The sequence below is a fragment of the Phocoena sinus genome, chromosome 11 (assembly GCF_008692025.1).
Source record: "Phocoena sinus isolate mPhoSin1 chromosome 11, mPhoSin1.pri, whole genome shotgun sequence".
Taxonomy (NCBI): Eukaryota; Metazoa; Chordata; class Mammalia; order Artiodactyla; family Phocoenidae; genus Phocoena; species Phocoena sinus.
In genome coordinates, this window is record NC_045773.1 from 37,445,918 (window position 1) to 37,470,548 (window position 24,631).

Below are 24,631 nucleotides of genomic sequence, written 5' to 3' on the forward strand. Positions count from 1 at the left end.
GTCAGAGAACTAGGGACTTAAGAGTAGGCAGAGGTTGGCAAACTTTTTCTCTAAGAGGTCAGATAGTATCTTAGGCTTTGTAGGTCACATGGGTCTCTGTCACATGTTCTTTGTTTTCACAACCCTTTTAAAATGTAAAAAACCATTCTTAGCTGGTAGGTAGTACAAAAACAGGCTGCTGGATTTGGCCTGTGGGCTATAGTTTGCTGATACCTGAATTGGAGTGTTCAAGGGTCAAGAGCAGCATCACTACGCTGCAACTACACATCAAAAATCCAGATTCCTAGAAGTCTACAATAAACAGCTGCTGGGAAGGAGCAAGGTAATGAACTTGAGGCCATCTTACTGCGTCAGGGATTGGCGTGAAACATTCTGGGGTCCTTAGAGAGTGACAGGTCTTAGAAGGAAACAGTGCTTTTCAGCTGCCAGTAATCTCAGAGGGCTGAGGAGCACTGTGACAGAGCTGCATCCAGCAAAGAGAAAAGTGCATGCTTCAGTGGCCAGGTCTGATCATCCAAAGACCTGAATCCTAGCATGACTTTGGAGAAACAGCTCACAACGTGTTTGCAGGTCTCTTCTGAAAGCAGTCTCTGTAGAGGTGTCAGAATCTTCAAGGTCCAGCTCAGGTACCAGAGCATCTGTTAGCAAGATAGTCTCTTGCCAGACACTCCAGCCTTACTTGAAGTTTTGGGGCCACATAGTTCCAGCCTCTGTAGAATCCTATGCCAGGAGAAATGGTCCAGGACAGCCTACACAGGTTTGCAGCAGTGTCTTAGTTGTGGTGAGTGGGGACTACTCTTCGTTGTGGTGTGCAGGCTTCTCACTGCGGGCGGCTTCTCTTGTGGCATGAAGCACGGGCTTCAGTAGTTGCAGCTCGCGGGTTTCAGTAGTTGTGGTTCGCAGGCTCTAGAGCACAGGCTCAGTAGCTGTGGCGCATGGGCTCAGCTGTTCCGTGGCACGTGGGATCTTCCCAGACCAGGGCTCGAACCCGTGTCCCCTGCACTGGCAGGCGGACTCTAAACCACTGTGCCACCAGGGAAGTCCCTGGGCACTAAGACTTGCTTGGATTCTTTATTACATTCATGTTCCTTCTGTATAAATTACTCACACCACATGTGTGGAGGCTCTAGGTTCAAGGATAACAGTATTAAATACATTATTTAGACCTTGTCTAATTCTAGATAGGATTAGGAAGAGCTTCTGTGGATAGCTTCTTTCCCTTAAGACCATGTAAAACTAGAACTTTCTCCCAGCAGACACAGCAGCCTGCTTGGGATGGTGCCAATCCTGTCTCTTGGCAGAATAGGAGTCTCCTGACAGCATTCATGGAGATGTGAAGATGCTAACTACCATTTAATATGGACACCTTCAGACACATGACCAATGCTTTATGTTGTAGTAATTCTTATTCTGAGGAAGAGACTAAAAAAAGACTCTTGGGAGGATTTCTTTAGTATCCAGGAAAGACAGGTTCCTTATTCTTCTAACCATGTCTTCAGTGTCAACACTTCTGGTTTCTTTTGCTACAAAGTCAGTGATGCTCTCTGCTCTAACAGGATGACAGGAATGGGCATAGTGTGACATCACTATATACGATTATTCCTTTCTTGGATCAGGGATGTGATGATCTTCCAACCTGTTGTGGGACCAGATGTGATTATTCCTAAACCCTCCCTTAGAGATACTGCCAAAGCTTCATTTGACACTCAGACTGACCACAGTCCTATGAATCTACTTCTGGTAAATACTTTCATCACTCTGCTGAGAATAGCTTTTCTTTCAAAAGTCGCGTCTCTTTCAAAAGTCATGAGATGTGTCCAGCAGAGCTGAAAAGAGCATCTTTCTGCCTTTCTGATTCTTTGTAGCTTGGGATAAGCACTACTCATTTTCTTTTCAATGGGAGTAGCTGATCCATCTCACAAAAATCCTTGCCTGTATCTATTCACCTAGGGCTTTTTAAGATTTTCTAAACATTCCAACAAGTCCTTAGTTTTCTCTGATCTTAATGAACACCCTAAGTAATACACAGTCTCTAGGCTGGGCTGGTAGCTTCTCCAATGTCTTGTCAGTTATCCCAAAAGGTGAGGCTGATGAAGGATTAATAATGTAAATGACACCCCACCCCAGTATTGCAGCATAACATTCCGTGAAACAAATGAAGATGGAAACAAAGCAGGCAAAAGCAGACAGGACACACAAAAGCAGGAACTTACACCCAACTATCTTCATCTCTGCACCAGAAACAAAGGGGCAAGAATGAGGGGACAGCACAGAGAAAAACAAGAACAATTAAGACAAACAGGAAAAGAGAAAAAAAAACATCACTTGCAGGTTGGTGATGAAGCATGCACTTTTTATCAGGGGTCAAACCAAAGGACAGAGTGTATTTTTGAGCACAAGGGCAAGAGTCAGGGAGCCCCCTAGAGGGCTGCCATGCCAGCATAGCTGCCTTCTAAAGGGCAAGGTCAGGGCAACCCAGAGACGAGCTTGTGCCAGGTCTGACTCAAGGAAGGGCAAAGCATCCCTAAAGCAGAGTACTCTCTAGGGCATAGTTCTCAAAGGGGGTCCGAAACCAGCAGCATCGCCGTCACTTGAGAGCCTGTGAGGGATACAAATTTTCAGGTCCCACCCCAATCCTACTATCTCAGAAACTCTTGGGTTAGGCTTAGCAATCTGTGTTTTTCCAAGCACTGCAGGTGATTCTGATACATACTAAAGTTAGAGAACTACTGCTTTAGGAAAAACTTGGCCATCAGCTAGAACATACTAAATCAAAGGGCAGATTTCTTCTGACAAGAGAGAAGCTCATTTAACTAACATGAAACTTGGCCCATAACGTCCACAGCAAATGATAACCTTAAAAATTCAAGGTTTATAAAACAAGTTAAAATATTTATTTCCCACAGAGGCATGCCAGAGCTCTGTATTCCTACTGACTCCAGGGAACAGACTCTCCAGGAAAGCTAACAGTTAGAGAACTACACAGAAGCTGGTGGCACATCTCTGCTGGCTTAGATGTGGTCTGGAGAAGGGTACAGACCATTCTTGAGCAAGTGGTTTTAACTCATTCCTTTCAGTTTACAGTCTTTTGGCAGACAGTTTTCTTTAAAGTTTTATTTTGGCTAATTCTGACAAATGAGTCACAGAAAACAATGTTAACTTCAACATTCACCTCATTCAACTGAAACACCTGCCCTGCTCCAATATTTCCTCTCCAGTTTCTTGAAAAAAATCTAAGAGGGCTTCCCTGGTGGCACAGTGGTTGAGAGTCCGCCTGCCGATGCGGGGGACACGAGTTCGTGCCCCGGTCCAGGAGGATCCCACATGCCGCGGAGCGGCTGGGCCTGTGAGCCATGGCCACTGGGCCTGTGCGTCTGGAGCCTGTGCTCCGCAACGGGAGAGGCCACAATGGTGAGAGGCCCACGTACCACAAAAAGAAAAAAAAAGAAAAAAAATCTAAGAAAGGAGTAAAAGTATGCTATAGAGTTATTAGCTTTCATACGCAACTAAAATGAGTTTGGAAGGAAGGAGGAAACACCCATAGAAATATGGTGACAAACCAACAAAAGTCTTTTAAGTGCTCAGTTTCAAAGTAAGGTTTAAATTCCCGCATCTGTTTATCCTTCTATAATCTTGGATGATTCCCGGGTTGATGTGCCTTCTCTGTGACCTCCCAGAACACCAGCAATGGCAGACTTGCCTCCTACTCACCACCATGGGTCATGAGCACAGCTGGATGGCTGTGTAGTCAGGGCCTCAGCTGTGGCAAAGAGTAGGACATCTCCTGTTCACACCAGTCACATGGTGTATGTGTACACACTCATGGAAAGCAGCAGGAGACCATCAGAAAGACCTTTTTTGAAATGGTATGTTAGATACTGGTGTGGTTATAACTTGTCTAAATGCTGAAACTCAGAGCTGTAAGCTCTGTCAATATGCTTTGACAAGGACCTATCTGGGCCATCTGACAAAAAGGACCTCTCCAGATTAGTATCTGGTGGTTTCTGCCAAATGCTGGTAGTTTCAAAATAAGAATCACAGTATACGAATAATTCTAATTTCCCCAGTTACTCTAATTTCTCAGACTTAAGTGTTGAAATGCTCACAGTTACTAACATAATTTATTTCCTTATTCATTTCCCATATGACCATGTATCAAGAAGTCGCAACTTCTTGTAACTCGGTCACACCAGGACCGTGAGGTGTGGGATTGCTGCAGCCCAGGTGACGAGTAGACCAGCTGCAGGTGGAGGGGTGACCTCACTTAGGGAGTTCTTGCCACAGACATGGTTTCCCAAGACAGGCTGACCACAATTTAAGACACTGCTGCACACTTTTCCTGCTGCTGCAGCAGGACCTGCAGGGCTAGCCCTATCCCCTTGTCCAAGGATGGCAAACCTACTCTGATGATATCTTGGGGTGCATTAAGGTGGCTGTCAGTTGTTAGTGCACAGTCCTGAGAATGGCCATCTATGCAAAAAATTCTTTCCTCAGGGGGGAGGAAAGGTAAAGGAGAGGACAGATGCATAAAGGACTGTTTCCTGCCTGTGAATCAATCCTTACTTTCAGCTCCAGCACTCAGTACTTCAAGGGCAGACAACACAGCGAAGAGCACACTCACAGCCCCAGTTTGGACATCCCAGGATTGCCAGTGTCTCTGCCTTATAGGGCACATCATACGATGATCCCTTAGCTGCCCAAAGGAGGGAAACTCCCCTTAAACTCAGGTTGCCTCACCAATGATACTGATACTGCTTATTTCCATGGTCATGTCTCACATTCTCAGAAATCCTTTATAAACCTGTGTGCCAATGATACAAAGAGATGCAGAGTGCTCCACAAAAAGATCTCTTTCCATAGATGAGGTTTGGATACTGCAACTCCTGAAATTAAAGTTTGCTTAAAAATTTTTGACTGAAGCTTGCTCCTTTTTAGTCTCTGCTCACTTTGTTTTGATTCTGTGACTGTGTGAAGGCTAAGAGGAAGGAAATGTCCAAATCTTAGACAAACAAGTTCTTAAAAGAGAGAAAGAACTTTAAGTACATTTTTTAGAATATATGACTCTACATCATGAGCCCGGATACCTAATGAAAATAAGATCACCAGAACAATTTTGGTAACTACTAATTATTTCTTCAGTGACATGTTGCCAAGAAGCCAGGAACTATGCCCGGGCTCTTCTTTTCCTGATTACCACGGTCATCGAGGGCTGAGGAACGTGTCAGGACAGGATGAAAGAAACATCCTGTGGAGGACATCACCTCTACAATAGTCAGATGGGGGCCTTTCATAAGCATGAAGTCTCCTAAGTATTTAAAGATAAACACAGAATTGATTAGGAATTGATTAAATGGCCTAGGACTCCCATACAAAAGACCCTCCTGTGTGCATGAGCAGGAGACAAAGGCTGTCACAGCAGCTTGCTCTGCATTCACAGTGTCTATGGACAGAGAACGAAGGCAACAGAAAACAAGTCTGGGCATAATGTGGGAAGTTGGAGGGCAGCTGGAATCCATCACACAGGCCTTCTCTATACTCAGGCCATACTCTCCTCTGGGTATGTGCTGGCAAATATTTCCAACAAGAGGATTTTACAGCACCATGAAGAACTCCAAATAGGTGATATTTAGAGTGGTCACAATCAGTTTAGTCTAGCCTGGCTTGGCTCTTTTAAACAAAGGCAAATAAACTTTTAGCAGAACATTAAAACTCAGGGAGGGTGGGAGGGAGGAGATATGGGGATATATGTATATGAATAGCTGATTCACTTTGTTATAAAGCAGAAACTAACACACCATTGTAAAGCAATTATACTCCAATAAAGATGTTAAAAAAATAAAATAAAATAAAATCACATCACTAAAAAAAAAAAAACTCACTGGAAAAGGTAGGGCTACTACTCCTCCCATAATTCATCCAGACAAACAGCAATTTGCTTGTTCTGCTTTCCCTCTCCTTGTTCCCATCTTCTCTGGTTATCAGACCACCTGCCATCCATCAGAGCCATGCCTCTACCCTTCCCTCACTCTCTACAGCCCCCTTGGTTCTGATGGCCTGTTTGGATCCACTTCTCTAGCTTGGCCTGCATCCCCCTGGCCAGGAAGCATGAACCTGAGATTGACCTGCTGGAACCACACTTGAGAGTCAATGCATTCCCACTTTCTGCCCTGGCTCTCCAGCAGGAATTAGATGAAAGGAGTTAGACAATTTCTGAGAAATTGGCCAGATAGTACTATTCACAGTGCCTAACTTATACCATTTGCCTGACCCATTTTTCTGATACATTATGGTATTTTCATTATGATTCATTTTTCTGATACAAATATATCTGCTATTCCTACATGAACTGAACTGGAATTCACTGACACTATAGGCACTATTTTCCTTAAAGAGGATGTTCCTATGAGCAGATTCTCCTCTAGGAAATGTAATTGAAGAGAAGAGTATAAAAATGCATCCCCATGAGAAGTTCTGTATTGATTCCTACCATCCGGTCTCCATAGGAGACAAAAAAGCTCATCTGCTGGATTGCTGTGCTGCACTGGTGAACATATGTGGGGGCTTCTGGAAAAGAACAGATGCCAACAAGAGTCAAAGGAGCAACTGGCTGCAGACTGCAGTCAGCAACCTGACTTTGGCTGTAGAGGCTTTTAATGGCTGCAGGGCTCCTCCACAGCATAGTTCACCACCTGCTCACAAGGGGAGCACTGGACTCAATCCTCCTAACCCTTCTCCCACCCCAGCCCCAAGAAGTTCTGCCTACCTGGCATGATGACGTCAGGAAATCCCAATTTTCTTGTAATTGCCAATCCCCTATTAAATATCATAGGATTTTCTCTCCTAATCTGTTCCATGTCTCCACGAAGAAGCTGCAGAGAAATGATAAGACCTGCAAAAACAAAAGCATTGTTTTTACTCAGTATCACACTTCTACCCTAGAAAACACAGAGTCACATTTTTTGAGGCAAAAATGTGCAAAATTCAGCATTTTTCTTGAGAAAAGTTTTGATGCAGAAAGTATACATTATTCTGAAGAAACATGCTAGAAAGCTAAAAGAATCTAAGTCAAGATAATCTCAAAAATCCAGAGAACTATTCTATTAAATATAAACTGAGGTCTGGGAGATTAAGTTGCCTTCCTCTTTGTTCCCCAGCATCCAGCCCAGGGCCTGACTGGGTCTTAGTGAATATTGAATGAGAGGGTTGATTCACATAAACTGTACGTTTAGGAACCCAGAGAAGTCTATAGAAACAATGGCAGACTAGAAACAAGTGTAACCAAAGAAGACCTTGTGTGAGGGTGTCCCACCATTTGGAAACGACTAAGTTAAGAGATGCTGTGTTTTATGCCAAAGTGCGGGATACAATTTTCTGGTTCAACCTTGCAATGGCTTGTACAGAGGGCAGCAGAGCAGACATCACATTCTTCCTGCAGGGAACCAATGCACTGCAAGGAAAGGAAAGAATATTTTGTGGGGCTAACTGAGCCTTGCTTCAGACTCTAAGAATTTCAGATCCTCCAGATGATCCCAGGGGCTTTATTCAGAACTTGGGAGAATGTGCAATGTCCCCTAAAGTGATCTGGCTTTTGTTCATTACTTGTACCTTAGGAGTTTTGCACAAAGAAAGTCTCCTGGAAATCACTCTCCTCCCCTGTCCTCAAGGATCCTCACTGCAGCCACTGGCTAGGAGTCTGTGAAGTCAAGCCTAGATTGAGTTTGGAGTGCCTCTGAGACACTGTGAATGAGATTAGCTGGTAGGAGGATGAGTTTAGGTGCTGATCTATGGGTCAGCAGGAAGCACCCTCGTCAATCTGGAAACTTGGGAGTTGAGCAGAAGATGAATATCTAGAAATGAGGGAAGATGTTATGATAATCAGGACAATCAAAAGAGTGGTGGTTTGAATGGAGACAGTAACAGTAACAAGTGGAGATGCAGAATAAGAACGGTCTGGGAAAGGAGAAGGGAGAGGAGATGGAGAAGTGGAGAAAGAGAAGTCAGGAGAGTCACAGATACTGTATCTAGCAGGTCAAAGTATTCTAGGAACTAGGAATATGTACTCTCACTGCTGGGTCAGTGGAGGAAATACAGTTCTACTGCCGCCCAGACAGAACCTCAGGATGATCTCATTGCTTCAGCTAAGCGCATCTCCCTCAAGAAACCCTGGGATTACACATATGAAGTCGCAGGTGTCATTAACACTAGGATCACAGTGCCCTGAAAAGCAGACATATGATATTCTAGTTGGCGTTCTGGTTAGATAATCAGTGTTTGAGATTCGGCCACCCTAAATTAATTTTTTATAGCCTAATCACTTGATGGACTCAGTTACAATTAGTTTATGACCCTGAAAGGCTGAAGGCCTTTGATTTCTATAGAAGACAGCAGTTGGTGAGGTACTCACCCTCCTCCACAACCTCAGCTTATTTATCTGCAGTATCTTTTTTTTTTTTTTTTTTTTTTTTTGTGGTACGCGGGCCTCTCACTGCTGTGGCCTCTCCCGTTGCGGAGCACAGGCTCTGGACGCGCAGGCTCAGTGGCCATGGCTCACGGGCCCAGCTGCTCCGCGGCATGTGGGATCTTCCCGGATCGGGGCACGAACCCGTGTCCCCTGCATCGGCAGGCGGACTCTCAACCACTGTGCCACCAGGGAAGCCCTATCTGCAGTATCTTTACACAGCTATCATTACATCTCATCCTCTGGGTGAACAAAAATCCACTGACTTAGGAGATGGCCTAGCCTAGAGCAGATAGCTAAGAATGAAACAGTTTCCAGAATTTGAGATAGTGGATGGAGGGCAAAGGAAAAAAAAAAAAAATCAGTGAGTGCACTCTTACCGTTCTGCATTGGCAAGGATTTATTCCAATACCCACTGACTGCCTTTTATCTCCTCATTTTTTGAGCTATCAAATTGGCCTATATATGCGAAGTGCAACCTGTGAGGATGTAGACTGAAGATGCTGGGAGAATCACATCTAGCTTTCAAGCTACTCAAAAAGATCCTGAGTAGCTGCTCTCCTCTTCCAAACATGACAATTAAGAGGGCTTCAGTTTATGCAAGAGAGCAAGTGAAAAGGGACATGAAGAATGAAAGAAACCACCAATGGAGGCTATAAAAATTCCATCACTCAGATTAAGAGATACAAACTACTATGTGTAAAATATATAAGCAATAAACATATAGTGTGCAGTACAAGGAAATACAGCCATTATTTTATAATAACTTTAAATGGAGTATCATCTATAAAAATGTTGAATTGCTATGAAAATAGCGATTCATAGTGCACATGAAACTAATATAAATTGTAAATCAACAATACTTCAAGTAAGAAATAAGAAAATAGAGGAAAACTCCATTCCCTTTTGTAGGGGCTGGAATCCCAGAACTTCTGGATCACTTTTCTGGTTCTGAAACCCTGAGTGATTGAGGCACATGCCAAATAATGGTAAGGCATGGTCCTTAGGACCGAAGAGCCTCTGTGAATAACTCAGAAAAACGACAACTCACCTACCCAGTACACAACCAGTCCTTTAGCAATTCTGGGTATTCTACCTACCAATCATCTGGCTCTCAAGCCAAAGAACTTGACAGTAAATACGTCTATACAAGTTCTCTGTTAATCTGATCCCTGACACAAGAAAACTGCCTTTTTAACCTCAAGTTAAACACTGTCCCCATAAAAAAGTTACTGGACACAACTGACACCTATTTGGAATACTGGAGGGCCAGCAATCTGGCCCTGGCCCCTCGCCATCTGTATCCCTTATGGAAGAACTAGATGAGGATTAATAATGCAAATTAACCTTAGCCCAAGATTTGTAAATAAAGCTGTACTTAATAGCCATTTAAAAATACATAGAAAAGATGTTAAAAAAAATAAAAATACATAGAGGGCTTCCCTGGTGACGCAGTGGTTAAGAATCTGCCTGCCAATGCAAGGGACACAGGTTCTATTCCTGGTCCGGTAAGATCCCACATCCCATGTAGCAACTAAGCCTGTGCGCCACAACTACTGAGCCTGCACTCTAGAGCCCATGAACCACAACTAATGAAGCCCGCGTGCCACAACTACTGAAGCCCGCACGCCTAGAGCCTGTGTTCTGCAACAACAGAAGCCACCACAATGACAAGTCCATGCACCACAATGAAGAGTAGCCCCCGCTCACCGCAACTAGAGAAAGCCCACGTGCAGCAACAAAGACCCAATGCAGCCAAAAATAAATAAATTCATAAAAATAAATAAATAAATAAAATACATAGAAAACCATGGCATCAACTGTTTTATTTGCTAAAAGTTGGGTTTGTGGCTACATATTTAAGAGGCCAATAACAAAAATGAAGAGCCACATATATTAAAGCTGCACCTAAGAGATTTACCGCTGGATGACACATTTACTCTCAGCACTCAAAACCAATATAGTAGGACTTCCCTGGCGGTCCAGTGGTTAAGACTCCACCTTCCAATGCGGGGGCTGCAGGTTCAATCCCTGGTTGGGGAGCTAAGATCCCACATGCCTCACGGACAAAAAACCAAAACATAAAACAGAAGCAATATTGTAACAAATTCAATAAAGACTTTAAAAATGGTCCACATCGAAAAAAATCTTAAAAAGAAAAAACCAATATAGCAACTCCTTCTGCATTTTTGTATGATTTGACTTGACAGGAAAGCACTAATGACTTCTGAAACAGACTGCCAAGGCAATGAACTGTTCATGATGTTTAACAAAGATGGGTGAGAGTTTACAGTAAAGTAGATTAACTTTTTATAAAGAAGTATCTTTAATTAAGGAGACTAACAAAGACCTGAAATATTCTTTGAGCAATTATGAAATTCTCTGACACAAAGACCAGCAGTGGAAAACCCATGCTCAGAAGCTTTGACAATAGAGTGGAAAGGCCAGTGGCCTGCGGTATGGAAACCTGGGCTCCCTGGTTAAGCCACTAAATCATTTCACTGAGCTTCAGTTTCTTCATTTATTTAATGAGGGAGTTGAAACACGTGATTTCCAAGATCTCAACCAGCTTCCAAGTTAAGCCTTGCCAAGAAGCAGTCAGACACACACTTCAAAGAAAAGCAGCCTATTTCTCCTCCTGGATTTCCCACAACAGCATGAAGACCTCCTCTCACTACGGCCATCCTGAGGCTCTCTGAAGTCTATGCTGCCCCAGTACAGAGGATGGGGTGCTTTTCTAACACTGTTTAAGTGGCCAGTGTCTGTGAGTTCTGGACAAAAATCACGGACACTGATGATGGCATGGTTTCTTGCTCACTCTGGGAGGTGAGACAAAATTCAGCATTTTAACCTGGTGAAGTGATGGTGGAAACTGCTCTTTGGTTGTTTCTTTTTTAAAAAAAAACAACCCTTTTCAAATTAATTAATTAATTTTATTTATTTAATTTTGGCTGCATTGGGTCTTTGTTGCTGTGCATGAGCTTCCTCTAGTTGTGGCAAGCGGGGGCTACTCTTCGTTGCGGTGCATGGGCGCTAGGCGTGCGGGCCTCAGTAGTTGTGGCACTCGGGATCAGCGGTTGTGGTTTGCAGGCTCTAGAGCGCAGGCTCAGTAGTTGTGGCGCATGGACTTAGTTGCTCCGCGGCATGTGAGATCTTCCTGGACCAGGAATCGAACCTGTGTCCCCTGCATTGGCAGGCGGGTTCTTAACCACTGTTCACCAGGAAAGCCCCTCTCCATGTTTTAATCACATCATATCCCAAGAACTTGTAGCCAAGGTAGCTTTTTATAAATAAAATAAGGAAATAAAGCAAAGAACACTATAAATATTGGTGTGAACAGTTTTCTAAATTGTAGTAACTTCTCTGTATTTTAAAAACAAGATTTGTCTCCTGCTTTAGCCTAGTTTTAGGTGAGGAATATGAACTCCCTTCCCCTTCCAGCACACTGCGTGTAGCTCCTTGGCATCCAGGCACATATAAGGGGAAACAGGCACTTAAAAACAGTGGAAAAGGCCCTGAGGAACCCCATGCTACAGAGTTTTAGAGAAGTCTCAAACTCTGAAACCTCTGATTTGGAGCTGCTCTGAGGACCCTCCTAGTTCAAAATATGTTGACCCTGATAAAAAAAAAGTTCTTTTCAACAACTTTGGGAACTGCCATGCCCTGAAGTGGCTTTACACTGTCATTTAAGGGCAACTTTTTATTTACAACAGGTCTATGGAAGTTAAAACAAAGAAGGCTATATAAAAGAGATTATGAAACAATTTAGTGGTATTGGGTTGGCCAAAAAGTTCCTTCGGTTTTTAAGTAAAAATAAAAGACCCACTTTTCTTTCCTTTAAAAAAAAAATAAATAAATAAATAATTTATTTATTTGGCTGCACCAGGTCTTAGTTGTGGCACACGGGATCTTCGTTGAGGCATGCGGGATTTTTTAGTTGCAGCATGCAGGATCTTTTAGTTGCAGCACGTGGATCTTTAGTTGCAGCATGTGGGTGGGGGGGTCTTCCAGTTTTGGCATGTGGGATCTTCAGTTGCGTCATGCGAACTCCCAGGTGCGCCATGTGGGATCCAGTTCCCCGATCAGGGCTCGAACCCTCCTCCCTGCACCCCGCCCCAATTAAGAGCACAGAGACCTAGCCACTGGACCACCAGGGAAGTCCCAAACATGCATTTTTTCATTTTTACCAAGAACTTTATTGAATATATTCACCGTTTTGTTCCACTACCTTCTGCCATTTTTCATGCAATTTCATAATTCCAACTTCCCAAAATTTTTTATCTTTTTGAGCAAAGAACTGTTCCAGGTGCCTTTTACAGTCTTCCAGGGAATTGAAATCTTTTTCCATTAAGAGAATTTTGTAAAGACTGAAATAAATGGGAATCTGAAGGTGCAATGTCTGGTGAATATAGCAGATAAATCAGAACTTCCCAGCCAAGCTGTAACAGTTTTTGCCTGGTCATCAAAGAAACATGTGGTCTTGCGTTATCTTGATGGAAGATTATGCGTTTTCTGTTGACTAATTCCGGATGCTTTTCATCGAGTGCTGCTTTCAGCTGGTCTAACTGGGAGCAGTACTTGTTGGAATTAATTGTTTCGTTTTCCAGAAGCAGCTCATAATAGAGGACTCCCTTCCAATCCCACCATGTACACAACATCACCTTCTTTGGATGAAGGCCGGCCTTTGGTGTGGTTGGTGGTGGTTCATTTCGCTTGCCCCACGATCTCTTCCATTCTACATTATTGTACAGTATTCACTTTTCATCACCCGTCACAGTTTGTTTTAAAAACAGAATGTTTTTGTTACGTTTAAGTAGAGAATTGCATGCGGAAATATGGTCAAGAAGGTTTTTTTCGCTTAACTTATGTGGAACCCAAACATCAAAGAGATTAACATAACCAAGCTGGTGCAAATGATTTTCAACGCTTTATTTGGATATTTTGAGTATGTCGGCTATCTCCCACATGGTATAACGTTGAGTATTCTCAATTAATGTCTTGATTTGATCGCTATCAACTTCACATGGTCTACCTGACCATGGAGCATCATCCAGCTAGAAATCTCCAGCATGAAAATACACAAATCACCTTTGACACGTTCGATCAGTCACAGCACCTTCTCCATACACTGCACAAATCGTTTTTTGTGTTTCAGTTACATTTTTACCTTTCTAGAAATAATAAAGCATAATATGCCGAAAATGTTGTTTTTCTTCCATCTTCGATATTAAAATGGCTACATAAAAATCACCAATTTTGATAAGTTTTTTTAAAATGCACACTGATATGACAGCCGTCACAATATAATCTAACAAAACTGTTTCGAATGAAGTTGAAGACAACTAAGCGCTACTAGAGCCACCTTACGGAAAACCAAACGAACTTTTTGGCCAACTCAATAAAAACTATCTGGAGAAACACAGTTCTATATAAATTTTGATAGCTATCTTCAAGGGTATATAAAAGCTCATAGGCTTTTACTTTTATTTATATATTATATATATTTCATTGAGGTATAGTTGATGTACAATATTATATAAGTTTCAGCTGTAAAACAGTGATTCACAACTTTTAAAGGTTATGTTCCATTTATATTTATTATAAAATATTGGCTATATTCTCTGTGTTGTTATATCCTTGCAGCTTATTTATTTTATACATAATAGTTTGTACCTCTTAATCCTCTACCCCTCCCCATGTCCCTCCCCTCACTGGAAACCAACAGTTTGTTCTCTATATCTGCAAGTCTGTTTCTTTCTTGTTATATTCACTAGTTTGTTTTACGTTTTAGATTCCACATATAAGTGATATCATACAGTATTTGTCTTTCTCTAACTTATGTCACTTAGCATAATATCCTCCAACTCCATCTATGTTTTTGCAAATGGCAAAATTTCATTCTTTTTTAAGGCTGAGTAGTATTCCATTGTACATATATATACACTACATCTTCTTTATCCGTTCATTTTTTTTTTTTTTTTTTTTTTGCGGTACGTGGGCCTCTCACTGTCGTGGCCTCTCCCGTTGCGGAGCACAGGCTCCGGATGTGCAGGCTCAATGGCCATGGCTCACGGGGCCAGCCGCTCCGTGGCATGTGGGATCTTCCCAGACCGGGTCACGAACCCGTGTCCCCTGCATCGGCAGGCGGACTCTCAACCACTGCGCCACCAGGGAAGCCCTCCGTTCATCTTTTGATGGACACTTAGGTCGCTTCCATATCTTGGCAACTGTAAATAATGCTTCTATGAACACTGGGGTGTATACATCTTTTTGAATTAGTGGTTTTTTTTTTTCGGATATATACCCAGGAGTGGAATTGTTGGGTCACATGGTAGTTCTATTTTCAGTTTTTTGAGAATCCTCCATACTGTTTTTCACAGTCGCTACACCAATTTACATTCCCACCAACAGTATGTGAGGGTTCCCTTTTCTCCACAGCCTCACCAACATTTGTTATTTGCGTCCTTTTTCATGATAGCCATTCTGACAGGTTTGAGGTGATATATCATTGTGGTTTTAATTTGCATTTCTCTGATGATTAATGTTGAACATTATTGAACATCTTTTCATGTGCCTGCTGGCCATCTGTACATCTTCTTTGGAAAAATGTCTATTCAGATCTTATAGGCTTTTAAATAGTGCTTCTAATTTAATCAAGCAATATTCAGTTTAGAATTAATGTTAATATGTACAACTGTACATGATATAACATGTACAGTTGTACTATGTGCTGTGAAGCACAACAGGTTTCTAAATAAAAGAGTTTGTATAGAGACCATTCAGAGATAAAGGAGGTTGGCCACTGGACAAATTTTTCTTAATCAGTAATCAAATTAACCTTAATCAAGATTTAGATAGAAATTAAACAGAGTTTTAAAATGAGGGAAAAAGAAAAGGAGAAGTTGAGCTAAGATGAAAGCTGCTTTGAAATAAAGATCTTCTATTTTAGTTCCAGAATGACTGATACTGGCAGACTAATCATTGATTCTCATTAGCGTCAGGCTTTCTTGGTGATGCTAACACTGAATAGGAATAGAAAAAGTGACATTTATGTGTGTCTTTTTTGGGGGCTGGGTGTGTAACCTTTGTTCAGCAAAAAACAGACTTCACAATGTGACAAACCCGGCAACACTTTTGTTCACTCTGGATTCAAACTGGAACTCAAGTTACTTATCAAATCATAAGGAATTCACCATGGAAAGAGCAGAAAATGTATTTTGGTCAGAAGAAATGGCCAAAAAGCACACACGAAAAGATGCTCAACCTCACTAATTATCAGAGAAATGCAAATCAAAACTACAATGAGGTATCATCACTTCATACTGGTCAGAATGGCCACCATCAAAAAGTCTACAAATAAATACTAGAGATAGTGTGGAGAAAAGGAAGCCCTCCTATATTGTTGGTGGGAATGTAAACTGGTACAGCCGTTGTGGAGAACAGTATGGAGGTTCCTTAAAAAACTAAAAATAGAACTACCATATGGTTCAGCAATCCCACTCCTGGGCATATATCTGGAGAAAACCAAAATCCAAAAGGACAGGTGCACTCTAATGTTCACTGCAGTACTGTTTACAACAGCCAAGACGTGGAAGCAACCTAAATATCCATCGACAGAGGAATGGATAAAGAAAATGTGGTACATACATACAATGGAATATTACTCAGCCATAAAAAAGAATGAAATAATGCCTTTTGCTGCAACATGGATGGACCCAGAGATTATCATACTAAGTGAAGTAAGTCAGACAGAGAAAGACAAAAATATCATGTGATATCACTTACATGTGGAATCTAAAAAAAAATGGTACAAATGAATGTATTTACAAAACAGAAATAGTCACAGATGTAGAAAACAAACTTATGGTTACTAGGGGGGGTGAGGGGGAGGGATAAATTGGGAGATTAGGATTGATGCATACACACTACTATATATAAAATAGATAACTAACAAGGACCTACTATACACAGGGAACTCTACTCAATACTCTGTGATGACCTTTATGGGAAAAGAATCTAAAAAAGAGTGGATATATGTATAAGTATAACTGATTCACTTTGCTGTACAGCAGAAACTAACACACATTGTAAATCAACTATACTCCAATAAAAATTTTTTAAAAAAGTAATTAGGGAAGGTCTCAAATTATCACAAAAAGAAAGAGAAATTGCCTGAACGGGAGAACAAATGTCTGTAGGAGACTGAACTTTACATCTGGCAGCTGATCAGCACAAATCAACTAAGGTGTGTATGATCAGCAACTGCAAATGCAACACAAAGTCTCCTAGCCAAAGAAGCACGTTACCATGACTGGCGCTGGGGGCAGAGTACTTGGCGCTGGACTTGCGGATGATATTCTCGTGGATCTGGGACCACTCACTCTCGTTGTTGCATCTGCAACAGAAGGACAGGCATTATGATTCTCAACAGTTTTAAACATCTGGTCTGATGTTCAATGTGTAACACTAAGTTTGAAGGGATACTTCAAACTCACTTTCCTAAAGAAATGAACATATATTTTACTAAATTAGACAAGGCTCATTTTCTGGTAAGGCACACAGAAGATTCATATTTGGGGAAATAGTAGAAACTCTAAAATGAACCTCTGCAAATATTTTTGAGTGGCAAAATATCCTATTCTCTGAAGTAACACTTTCCCACATGACAAGTTTTTTTCATTTTTAGTTCCTTATACATCCTTAAAACTAGGCGCTAGAGGAAAGCTCCTGATAGAGGAAAAAACAGTTCCTTTCAACAAGTACTGCTGTTTACAAACTTCCATGTCACACTTGCTCTACGCAGTCATTCAACTGTTGCTGTAATGGCCCCAGAGAAAAATCCTGCTAAGCTCAGGGCAATGTTGATATTTGCCTGTGGCTGTATTTCAGCCAGACCACGATAAGAAGAAAAGTTTGGGAGAGTAGTGGGCTTGGTTCACTGTGAAATCCTCTGTAGTCAAGGGGAAGGAGGGCTTAGTAGAGAAGGCTGGATGCCTAAATATGTAAGGATAAAGTTCTTTCCTAGGGACTTCAGGATTGGGAGAAAAGAGAATGGAGGAACAACACTGCACCTCTATTACTTTCTGACATTTTTCGAGTCTTCCCCTCTAAAGGAAAATTCCAAGAAAGCTGCAGTCATACAACCACTTGGTATGGTTTAGGAACAGAGACTAGGAAGGAATTCCTCATCCTAATGTAGACATCTTGATGAAACAACTGAAATGAGATTAGAATCATCTCTTGAAAATTCCTTGTGACACCCAGAATCTCCACAGCCTCGGCCCCTCCCTTCCCCTGTTGGATAGGGAGAACCCACTAACCCCAGAAAACAGAGTCCATGCACAAAGGAAACCACACAGAATCTTTCCATGGTAACTTAGAAGTGTGTAGTCCAGCCACAGCAAGAGGAAACTCCAGCAAGAGTTATATCATGTGCCATCCAGCAGTGTGAAGCACAACAGGTTTCTAAATAAAAGAGTTTGTATAGAGACCATTCAGAGATAAAGGAGGTTGGCCACTGGACAAATTTTTCTTAATCAGTAGCTCTTCGGACTCCTTAGTAGAAATAAGCCTCACTTAGAGATGTTACAAAGAATTGTCAAAGATAAGGTTCTCAAAGTCCAGAGCTGTGAGGATAACTTCTGCTTACAGAAATCCTTCCAAGGAAAGGAAGGGGGAGAGTGTTCTTTAAAATGATCACTTGTGATTAGCAACTCAGTTGGAAATCAAAAGTGAGAGGTGCTGGCAGCAGTACGTCTAGCCCTTCCTGTCTGACATGCACACTGTCTCAGCTCTTCCAATCAGTCAATACATCAGAGAAGTGCCCAGCTGGTGAGGACTGAGACTTGTCTTGCTGTCAGATTTTTGTCAGTTTCTAGGTTTACAAAATCAGTAGTTACATTCTTTAATAGAAATCTGACTGTAGTTTGTTATAGTGTATTCCCCCCCACTTCAAAATAAGAGTCTTGACTAATGCACAGTATAATGAATACAGACAATAATATTGTACTATAATGATGCAATGTGATAAATATTGCTTGACTGGCAATCATAATACAATATATAAATATATCAAGGTAACACGCTATACATCTCAAGTATATATATACATATATATATATATATATAATACATACACAAAGAATCCAAATAAATAAATAAATAAAACCAAAAGGAAAAAAAAAAAAGAGCCTTGAAAATTAACTCCCTCTCTCCAATGGGTGGTATAATTTCAGTATTTCTCCAATAAAACACTCACTGGTTCTTTGGCAGTATAGAACCAGTGAGCTGGTGCTTTATCAACCACATCAACAGTGACAATGTGTATTATTTCACTGACATGTACTTTTCCACCCGACACATACAATTCAGATGCCAGACACCTGATGACTTGTCCCCTGTACTCCTCTCCCTTTGTATGCCCCTTAACTATCATTGGCATTCAGAGATCTGCATTTGAAGCTCATTTCCTTCCTACCATATAAGCTTTCTGGGCAATCTCACCTGCTCCCATGGTTTCAACCACCACCAAAAGCAGATAAGACCCAAAGCAGTGTCTCCAGCCCAGACTCACCCCTAAGTTCCTGACCTGTATGGCCACAAGACAGCTTATCATCTCCTACCCGCCCGTCTGCTCCTAGAAACTCCTTCTGAGTAGAACCCACTAGTTCACTAAACCAGAACTCTTCCAGCTGTCATAACGTCCTGTAGATTTTGTTATCTTAAAATCTGTCACACCTGACCTCTCCTCTTCATGGCCTTGGTTCAGCCATTACCACCTCTCTTCCAAACCAGTGTAATCACCTCTTAACTGGCCTTTCAATTATCTCCCTTTCTAGAATGCCAAGGGAGCTACTCAAATCATCTGAAACTAAATGGATGTGGTATCATTAGCATATTTTAACCAATCACTAGGATATTTTGTAAGGAAAAAATATAAATGTAATAAGCATTTATTAACCAAATGAGTTATGATTATAATGAAGCATGATTATGTTGTATCCAATCAAATTAGTATTTAGAGCATGATTACTGATGTTGATAGTTTGCCCTCAATCATAAGACTCACAATGGATTGTAATCTAAAACAGGTCTGTGTGCCTCTGTGGCACACCTTCCTCAGAGGAGGTAACCAGCACAGGCAATAAAGTAGCACTTCAACCACTACATGTCCAGGGATTTTACTCAAGGTTTAACACAGAGGGGTGAGAGGTTTTTGGTTTTCTACATGGGATCACTAAGCATTCCAAAGCATCAGAGCAGGTGTGCAGATTCTGCTCAGTAAAGAGTGTTCAGAATACTGTTCTTATTCACTCATGTACTAGAGCACACTTTACCATTTGTCTCTTCCCTACTACCTCCTTATCTTCTTGATTTCTGTGGGTATTCACCCAACTTTCTTCTCATCTTTACCCAAGGTGGGCAACCCAAAAAAGTACTCAAGAAGTTTTAAAGAGTTGTTTGTAAGACCTTTAAGTCTGCTTTTTTACGATGCCTAATGTAGGTAGGTAATGATCAGGATATTCTCCCATATTTTATTTCACTAAGATAGGTATTCTCATGTTCATCTTACAGATGAGGAGAGTGAGGTGAAGCTGTAGTCTAAACACAGGTCTGTCTGGACCCAAAGCAGGGCAGGGGTGAGGGTGGAGGGGCAGAGAGAAAGAAGCTGCAGAGTTCTGTGACCCTGAAAACCTTACTCCCACACCAGGCTTCAGTGTACTTGTCTCCCTGACACCAGTCAGAATTCCCATTCTGTCTACGTTCATCTAACTGCAACTATTCAGTTTTGACTATGGCTTAAAACTTAATTTAGTGCAAATAATCCATATTAAAATTCTTTCTTGGAGAGTGGCCAAGATGGCAGAATAAAAACACTCTTCTCACACCAAAATCACAACTATTTGCAGAACAACCATTGATAAAAAATACTGGAACCTACCAGAAAAGATCTTCTACAGCCAAAGACATAAAGAAGGAACCACAACGAGACCAGAAGAAGGGGAAGACTCATAATCAAACCCCATATCTCCAGATGGGTGACCCACAAACTGGAGAATAATTATATTGCAGAAGTTCTACCATAGGAATGAGAGTTCTGAGCCCCACGTCAGGCTCCCCAGCCCAGCACTGGCAAGACGAGCCCTCAGAGCATTTGGTTTTGAAGACCAGTGGGGCTTACTTAAAATAGAGACTTCACTCTTAAAGGGAGTGAAAAAAGCTCCCTTTTTTTTTCACACAAAAGCTCATGCGCACCAGCACATAGGGAAAAAAATATAATTTGACAGGAGCCTGGGCCAGACCTTCCTGCTGGTTTTGGAGCATCTCCTGGAGAGGTGAGGCGTGGATGAAGCTCACCCTGGGGACACAGACACTGGTGGCAAACATACTGGGGAACACTGTTGATGGCTGACATCTTGGCTCTTTAGTTCCAAGACCTGGCCCTATCCAACAGCCTCTAGGCAGCACTGCTGGGACACTTTAGGCCAAACAACTAACTGAGTGGGGACACAGTGCCAACAATCAGCAGACAGGCTGCCTAAAGACAAAAGAGCCCATAGGTACCTCTGGACTTGCCCCTAGACATGGCCCAGCCCACCAGAGGGCCAAGATGGAGCTGTACCCACCAGTGGACAAGCACTAGCCCCTCCCACCAGGAAGCCAGACCAAGCCTCTAGACCAACCTCATCCACAAGGGGGCAGACGCCAGAAGCAAGAAAACTACGACCCCTCAATACAGGGCAGACCCTACCCTGGGATCAGTTGGGCCCTGGCCTGGCCCACTAGCAGGCCAATGCAACCTTTAGGACACCCCAGAACCCATACCCAACTGTGTCAGGAACCAACATCTCCCCACAAAACAACCTGAAATGAGCTCTGGGATCCCTGGGCTGCAGCCAGACTCCAGGAACAAGCTCTGCTTGCTAGTAGACTGGCACTAACCCCAGGATCTGGCTTCACCTGCCAGTGGGAGGGCAACAGCCCCAGAGTCTTCAGGACTCTGACTCCACCCACCAGTAAGCCAGCACTAGCCCTGGGGGTGATGTAGGATTGCACAACCAGCCACCTCATGACCAGGCCCCGCTAAACAGCAGCCAGTAGCATCCACACAAAGCAGGTTCTGGCAACCAACCAGACTAGGGGCCTATCAGACCATCCACACAGTTAGCCCACCACAACAGAAGGACCCACATAGCCCTCTTCGAGTGAACCCTTAGAGCACACAGCTTGGGTGACGGGAGTGCGGAACTGCTGGGAGGCATAGGATGCTTCTACAGAGGGCCGCTTCTCCAAGGTCAAGAAAAGTAACTAACCTACCACATACATAAAAATACAAATAGCAACTGAGACAAAACGAGAAATATGTTTCAGATGAAAGAACAAGATAAAACCCCAGAAGAACAACTAAGTGAAGTGGAGACAGGCAATCTACCCAAGGCGTTCAGAGTAATGATTGTAAAGATAATCAAAGAACTCAAGAGAAGAATGGATTCACAGAAAAAGAAGTCAGAAATTTTTTAACAGAGTTAGAAAATATAAAGAACAACCAAACAGAGATGAAGAATACAATAACTGAAATGAAAAATGCACTGGAAGGAATCAACAGTAGACTAAATGAATCAGAAGAATGGATCAGTGAGCTGGGAAGACAGAGTAGTGGAAATCACTGCTGCTGAACAGACGAAAGAAGAATGAACTGAAGTCAGGACAGATTAAGAGACCTCTGGGACAACATCAAGTCTGCTAATATTCACATTAAAGGGGTCCCAGGAGAAGAGAGAAAGGGCCCAAGAAAATACCTGAAAAGATAACAGCTGAAAACCTCCCTCATCTGGGAAAGGAAACAGTCACCCAAGTTCAAGAAGCACAGAGTCCCACACAGGATTAACCCAAAGAGGAATAGACAAGATACATTGTAATCAAAATGACAAAAATTAAAGATAGAGAAAACTAAAAGCAGCTAGGGGAAAGCAACAAATAACATACAAGGGAACTCCCATAATACTATCAGCCAATTTTTCAGCAGAAACTCAGCAGGCTAGAAGGGAATGGTATGATATATTTAAAGTGATGAAAGAGAAGAACCTACAACCAAGAATACTCTACCCAGCAAGGCTCTCAGATTAGAAGGAGAAATCAAAAGCTTTACAGACAAGCAAAAGCTAAAGAATTCAGCACCACCAAACCAGCTTTACAACAAATGTTAAAGGAACTTCTCCAGGTAAAAAAGAAAAGGCCACAACTAGAAACAAGAAAATTACAGAATGAAAAAGCTCATTGGTAAAGGGAAACATACAGTAAAGGTAGAAAATATCCACAAACAAAGCTCATAGGGAGGTTAAAACACAAGAGTGATAAAATCACCTGTATCCACAATAAGCAGTTAAAGAGATACACAAAACAATTAGATGTAAAATATGATATCAAAAACAGTAATCATGAGAGGAGGAGAGTACAAATGCAAGGTATCTAAAATGCATCTGAAATTAAGAGATCAGCAACTTACAACAATCATGTATATACAAAGACAGCTATACAAACACCTGACGTAATTGCAAACCAAAATTTATAACAGATATACACACAAAAAAGAAAAAGGAATCCAAATGTAACACTAAAGATAGTCATCAAATCACAAGAGAAGAGAGCAAAAGAAAAAAGGGAAAATAAGACCTATAAAAACAAATCGAAAACAATTAAAATGGCAATAGGAACATACATATCAATAATTACTTTAAATGTAAATGGGCTAAATGCTCCAACCAAAAGACACACACTGGCTGAATGGATACAAAAACAGGACCCATATATGCTGCCTACAAGAGGCTCATATCAGATCTAGAGACACATACAGACTGAAAGTGAGGGGATGGAAAAACAGTCCATGCAAATGGAAATCAAAAGAAAGCCAGAGTAGCAATACTTATATCAGACAAAATAGACTTTAAAATAAAGATTGTTATAAGAAATAAAGAAAGACACTACATAATGATCAAGGGATCAATCCAAGAAGAAGATATAACAACTGTAAATATATATGCACCCAACATAGGAGCACCTCAATATATAAGGCAAATATTAACAAATATAAAAGAAAGAATCAATGGTAACACAATAATAGTAGGAGACTTTAATAGCCCACTTAGGGGACATCCCTGTTGGTGTAGTGGTTAAGAATCCATCTGCCAAAGCAGGGGACACAAGTTCGAGCCCTGGTCTGGGAAGATTCCACATGCTGTGGAGCAACTAAGCCTGTGCGCCACAACTACTGAGGCTGCATTCTAAAGCCCACGAGCCACAACTACTAAGCCTGCGTGCTGCAACTACCAAAGCCCATGCGCCTAGAGAAGCCACCGCAATGAGAAGCCTGCGTACCGCAACGAAGAGTAGCCCCCACTAGCCGCAACTAGAGAAAGCCCGCGTGAGCAGCAACAAAGACCCAATGGAGCCAAAATAAATTAATTAATAAATTAATTTATTTTAAAAATACCCCACTTACATCAATGGACACGTTATCCAGACAGAAAATCAAAAAGGAAACACAGGCCTTAAATGACATGTTAGACCAGATGGATTTAATTAATATTTACAGAGCATTCCATCCAAAAGCAGCAGAGTACACATTCTTTTCAAGTGCATGTGGAACACTCTCCAGGACAGAACACATGCTGGGCCACAAGGCAAGCCTCAGTAAATTTAAGAAAACTAAAATCATATCAAGCATCTTTTCCAACCACAATGCTATGAGGCTAGAAATTAACCACAAGAAAAGAACTGCAAAAAACACAAACATGTGGAGGCTAAACAATATGCTACTAAACAACCAGTGGATCACTGAAGAAACTGAAGAGGAAATTAAAAAATACCTAGACACAAATGAAAACAAGATGATCCAAAACCTATGGGGTGCAGCAAAAGCAGTTCTAAGAAGGAAGTTTAGAGCAATACAAGCTTACCTCAGGAAACAAGAAAAATCTCAAATAAACAAACTAACCCTACACCTAAAGCAACTAGAGAAAAAAGAACAAAGAAAACCCAAAGTTAGTAGAAGGAAAGAAATCATAAAATCAGAGCAAAAATAAATGAAATAGAGACTAAAAAAAAAAAATAGAAAAGATCGATGAAACTAAAAGCTGGTTCTTGGCAAATATAAACAAAATGGATAAACCTTTA

The 24,631-nt window shown here is 41.6% G+C and overlaps 1 protein-coding gene across 8 annotated transcripts in view; it reads right to left on the bottom strand.

Moving 5' to 3' along the window:
- DOCK3 (dedicator of cytokinesis 3) overlaps nt 1-24,631 on the bottom strand; it is a 421,452-nt gene that overhangs the window by 94,785 nt on the left and 302,036 nt on the right. For all 8 annotated transcript variants that reach the window (XM_032648825.1, XM_032648824.1, XM_032648821.1 and 5 more), the window contains 2 exons: nt 16,765-16,853; nt 6,764-6,889 (listed from right to left, as the gene is read on the bottom strand). In XM_032648825.1, the coding sequence (XP_032504716.1) occupies nt 6,764-6,889; nt 16,765-16,853 (215 nt within the window). The remainder of the gene's footprint in view (nt 1-6,763; nt 6,890-16,764; nt 16,854-24,631) is intronic.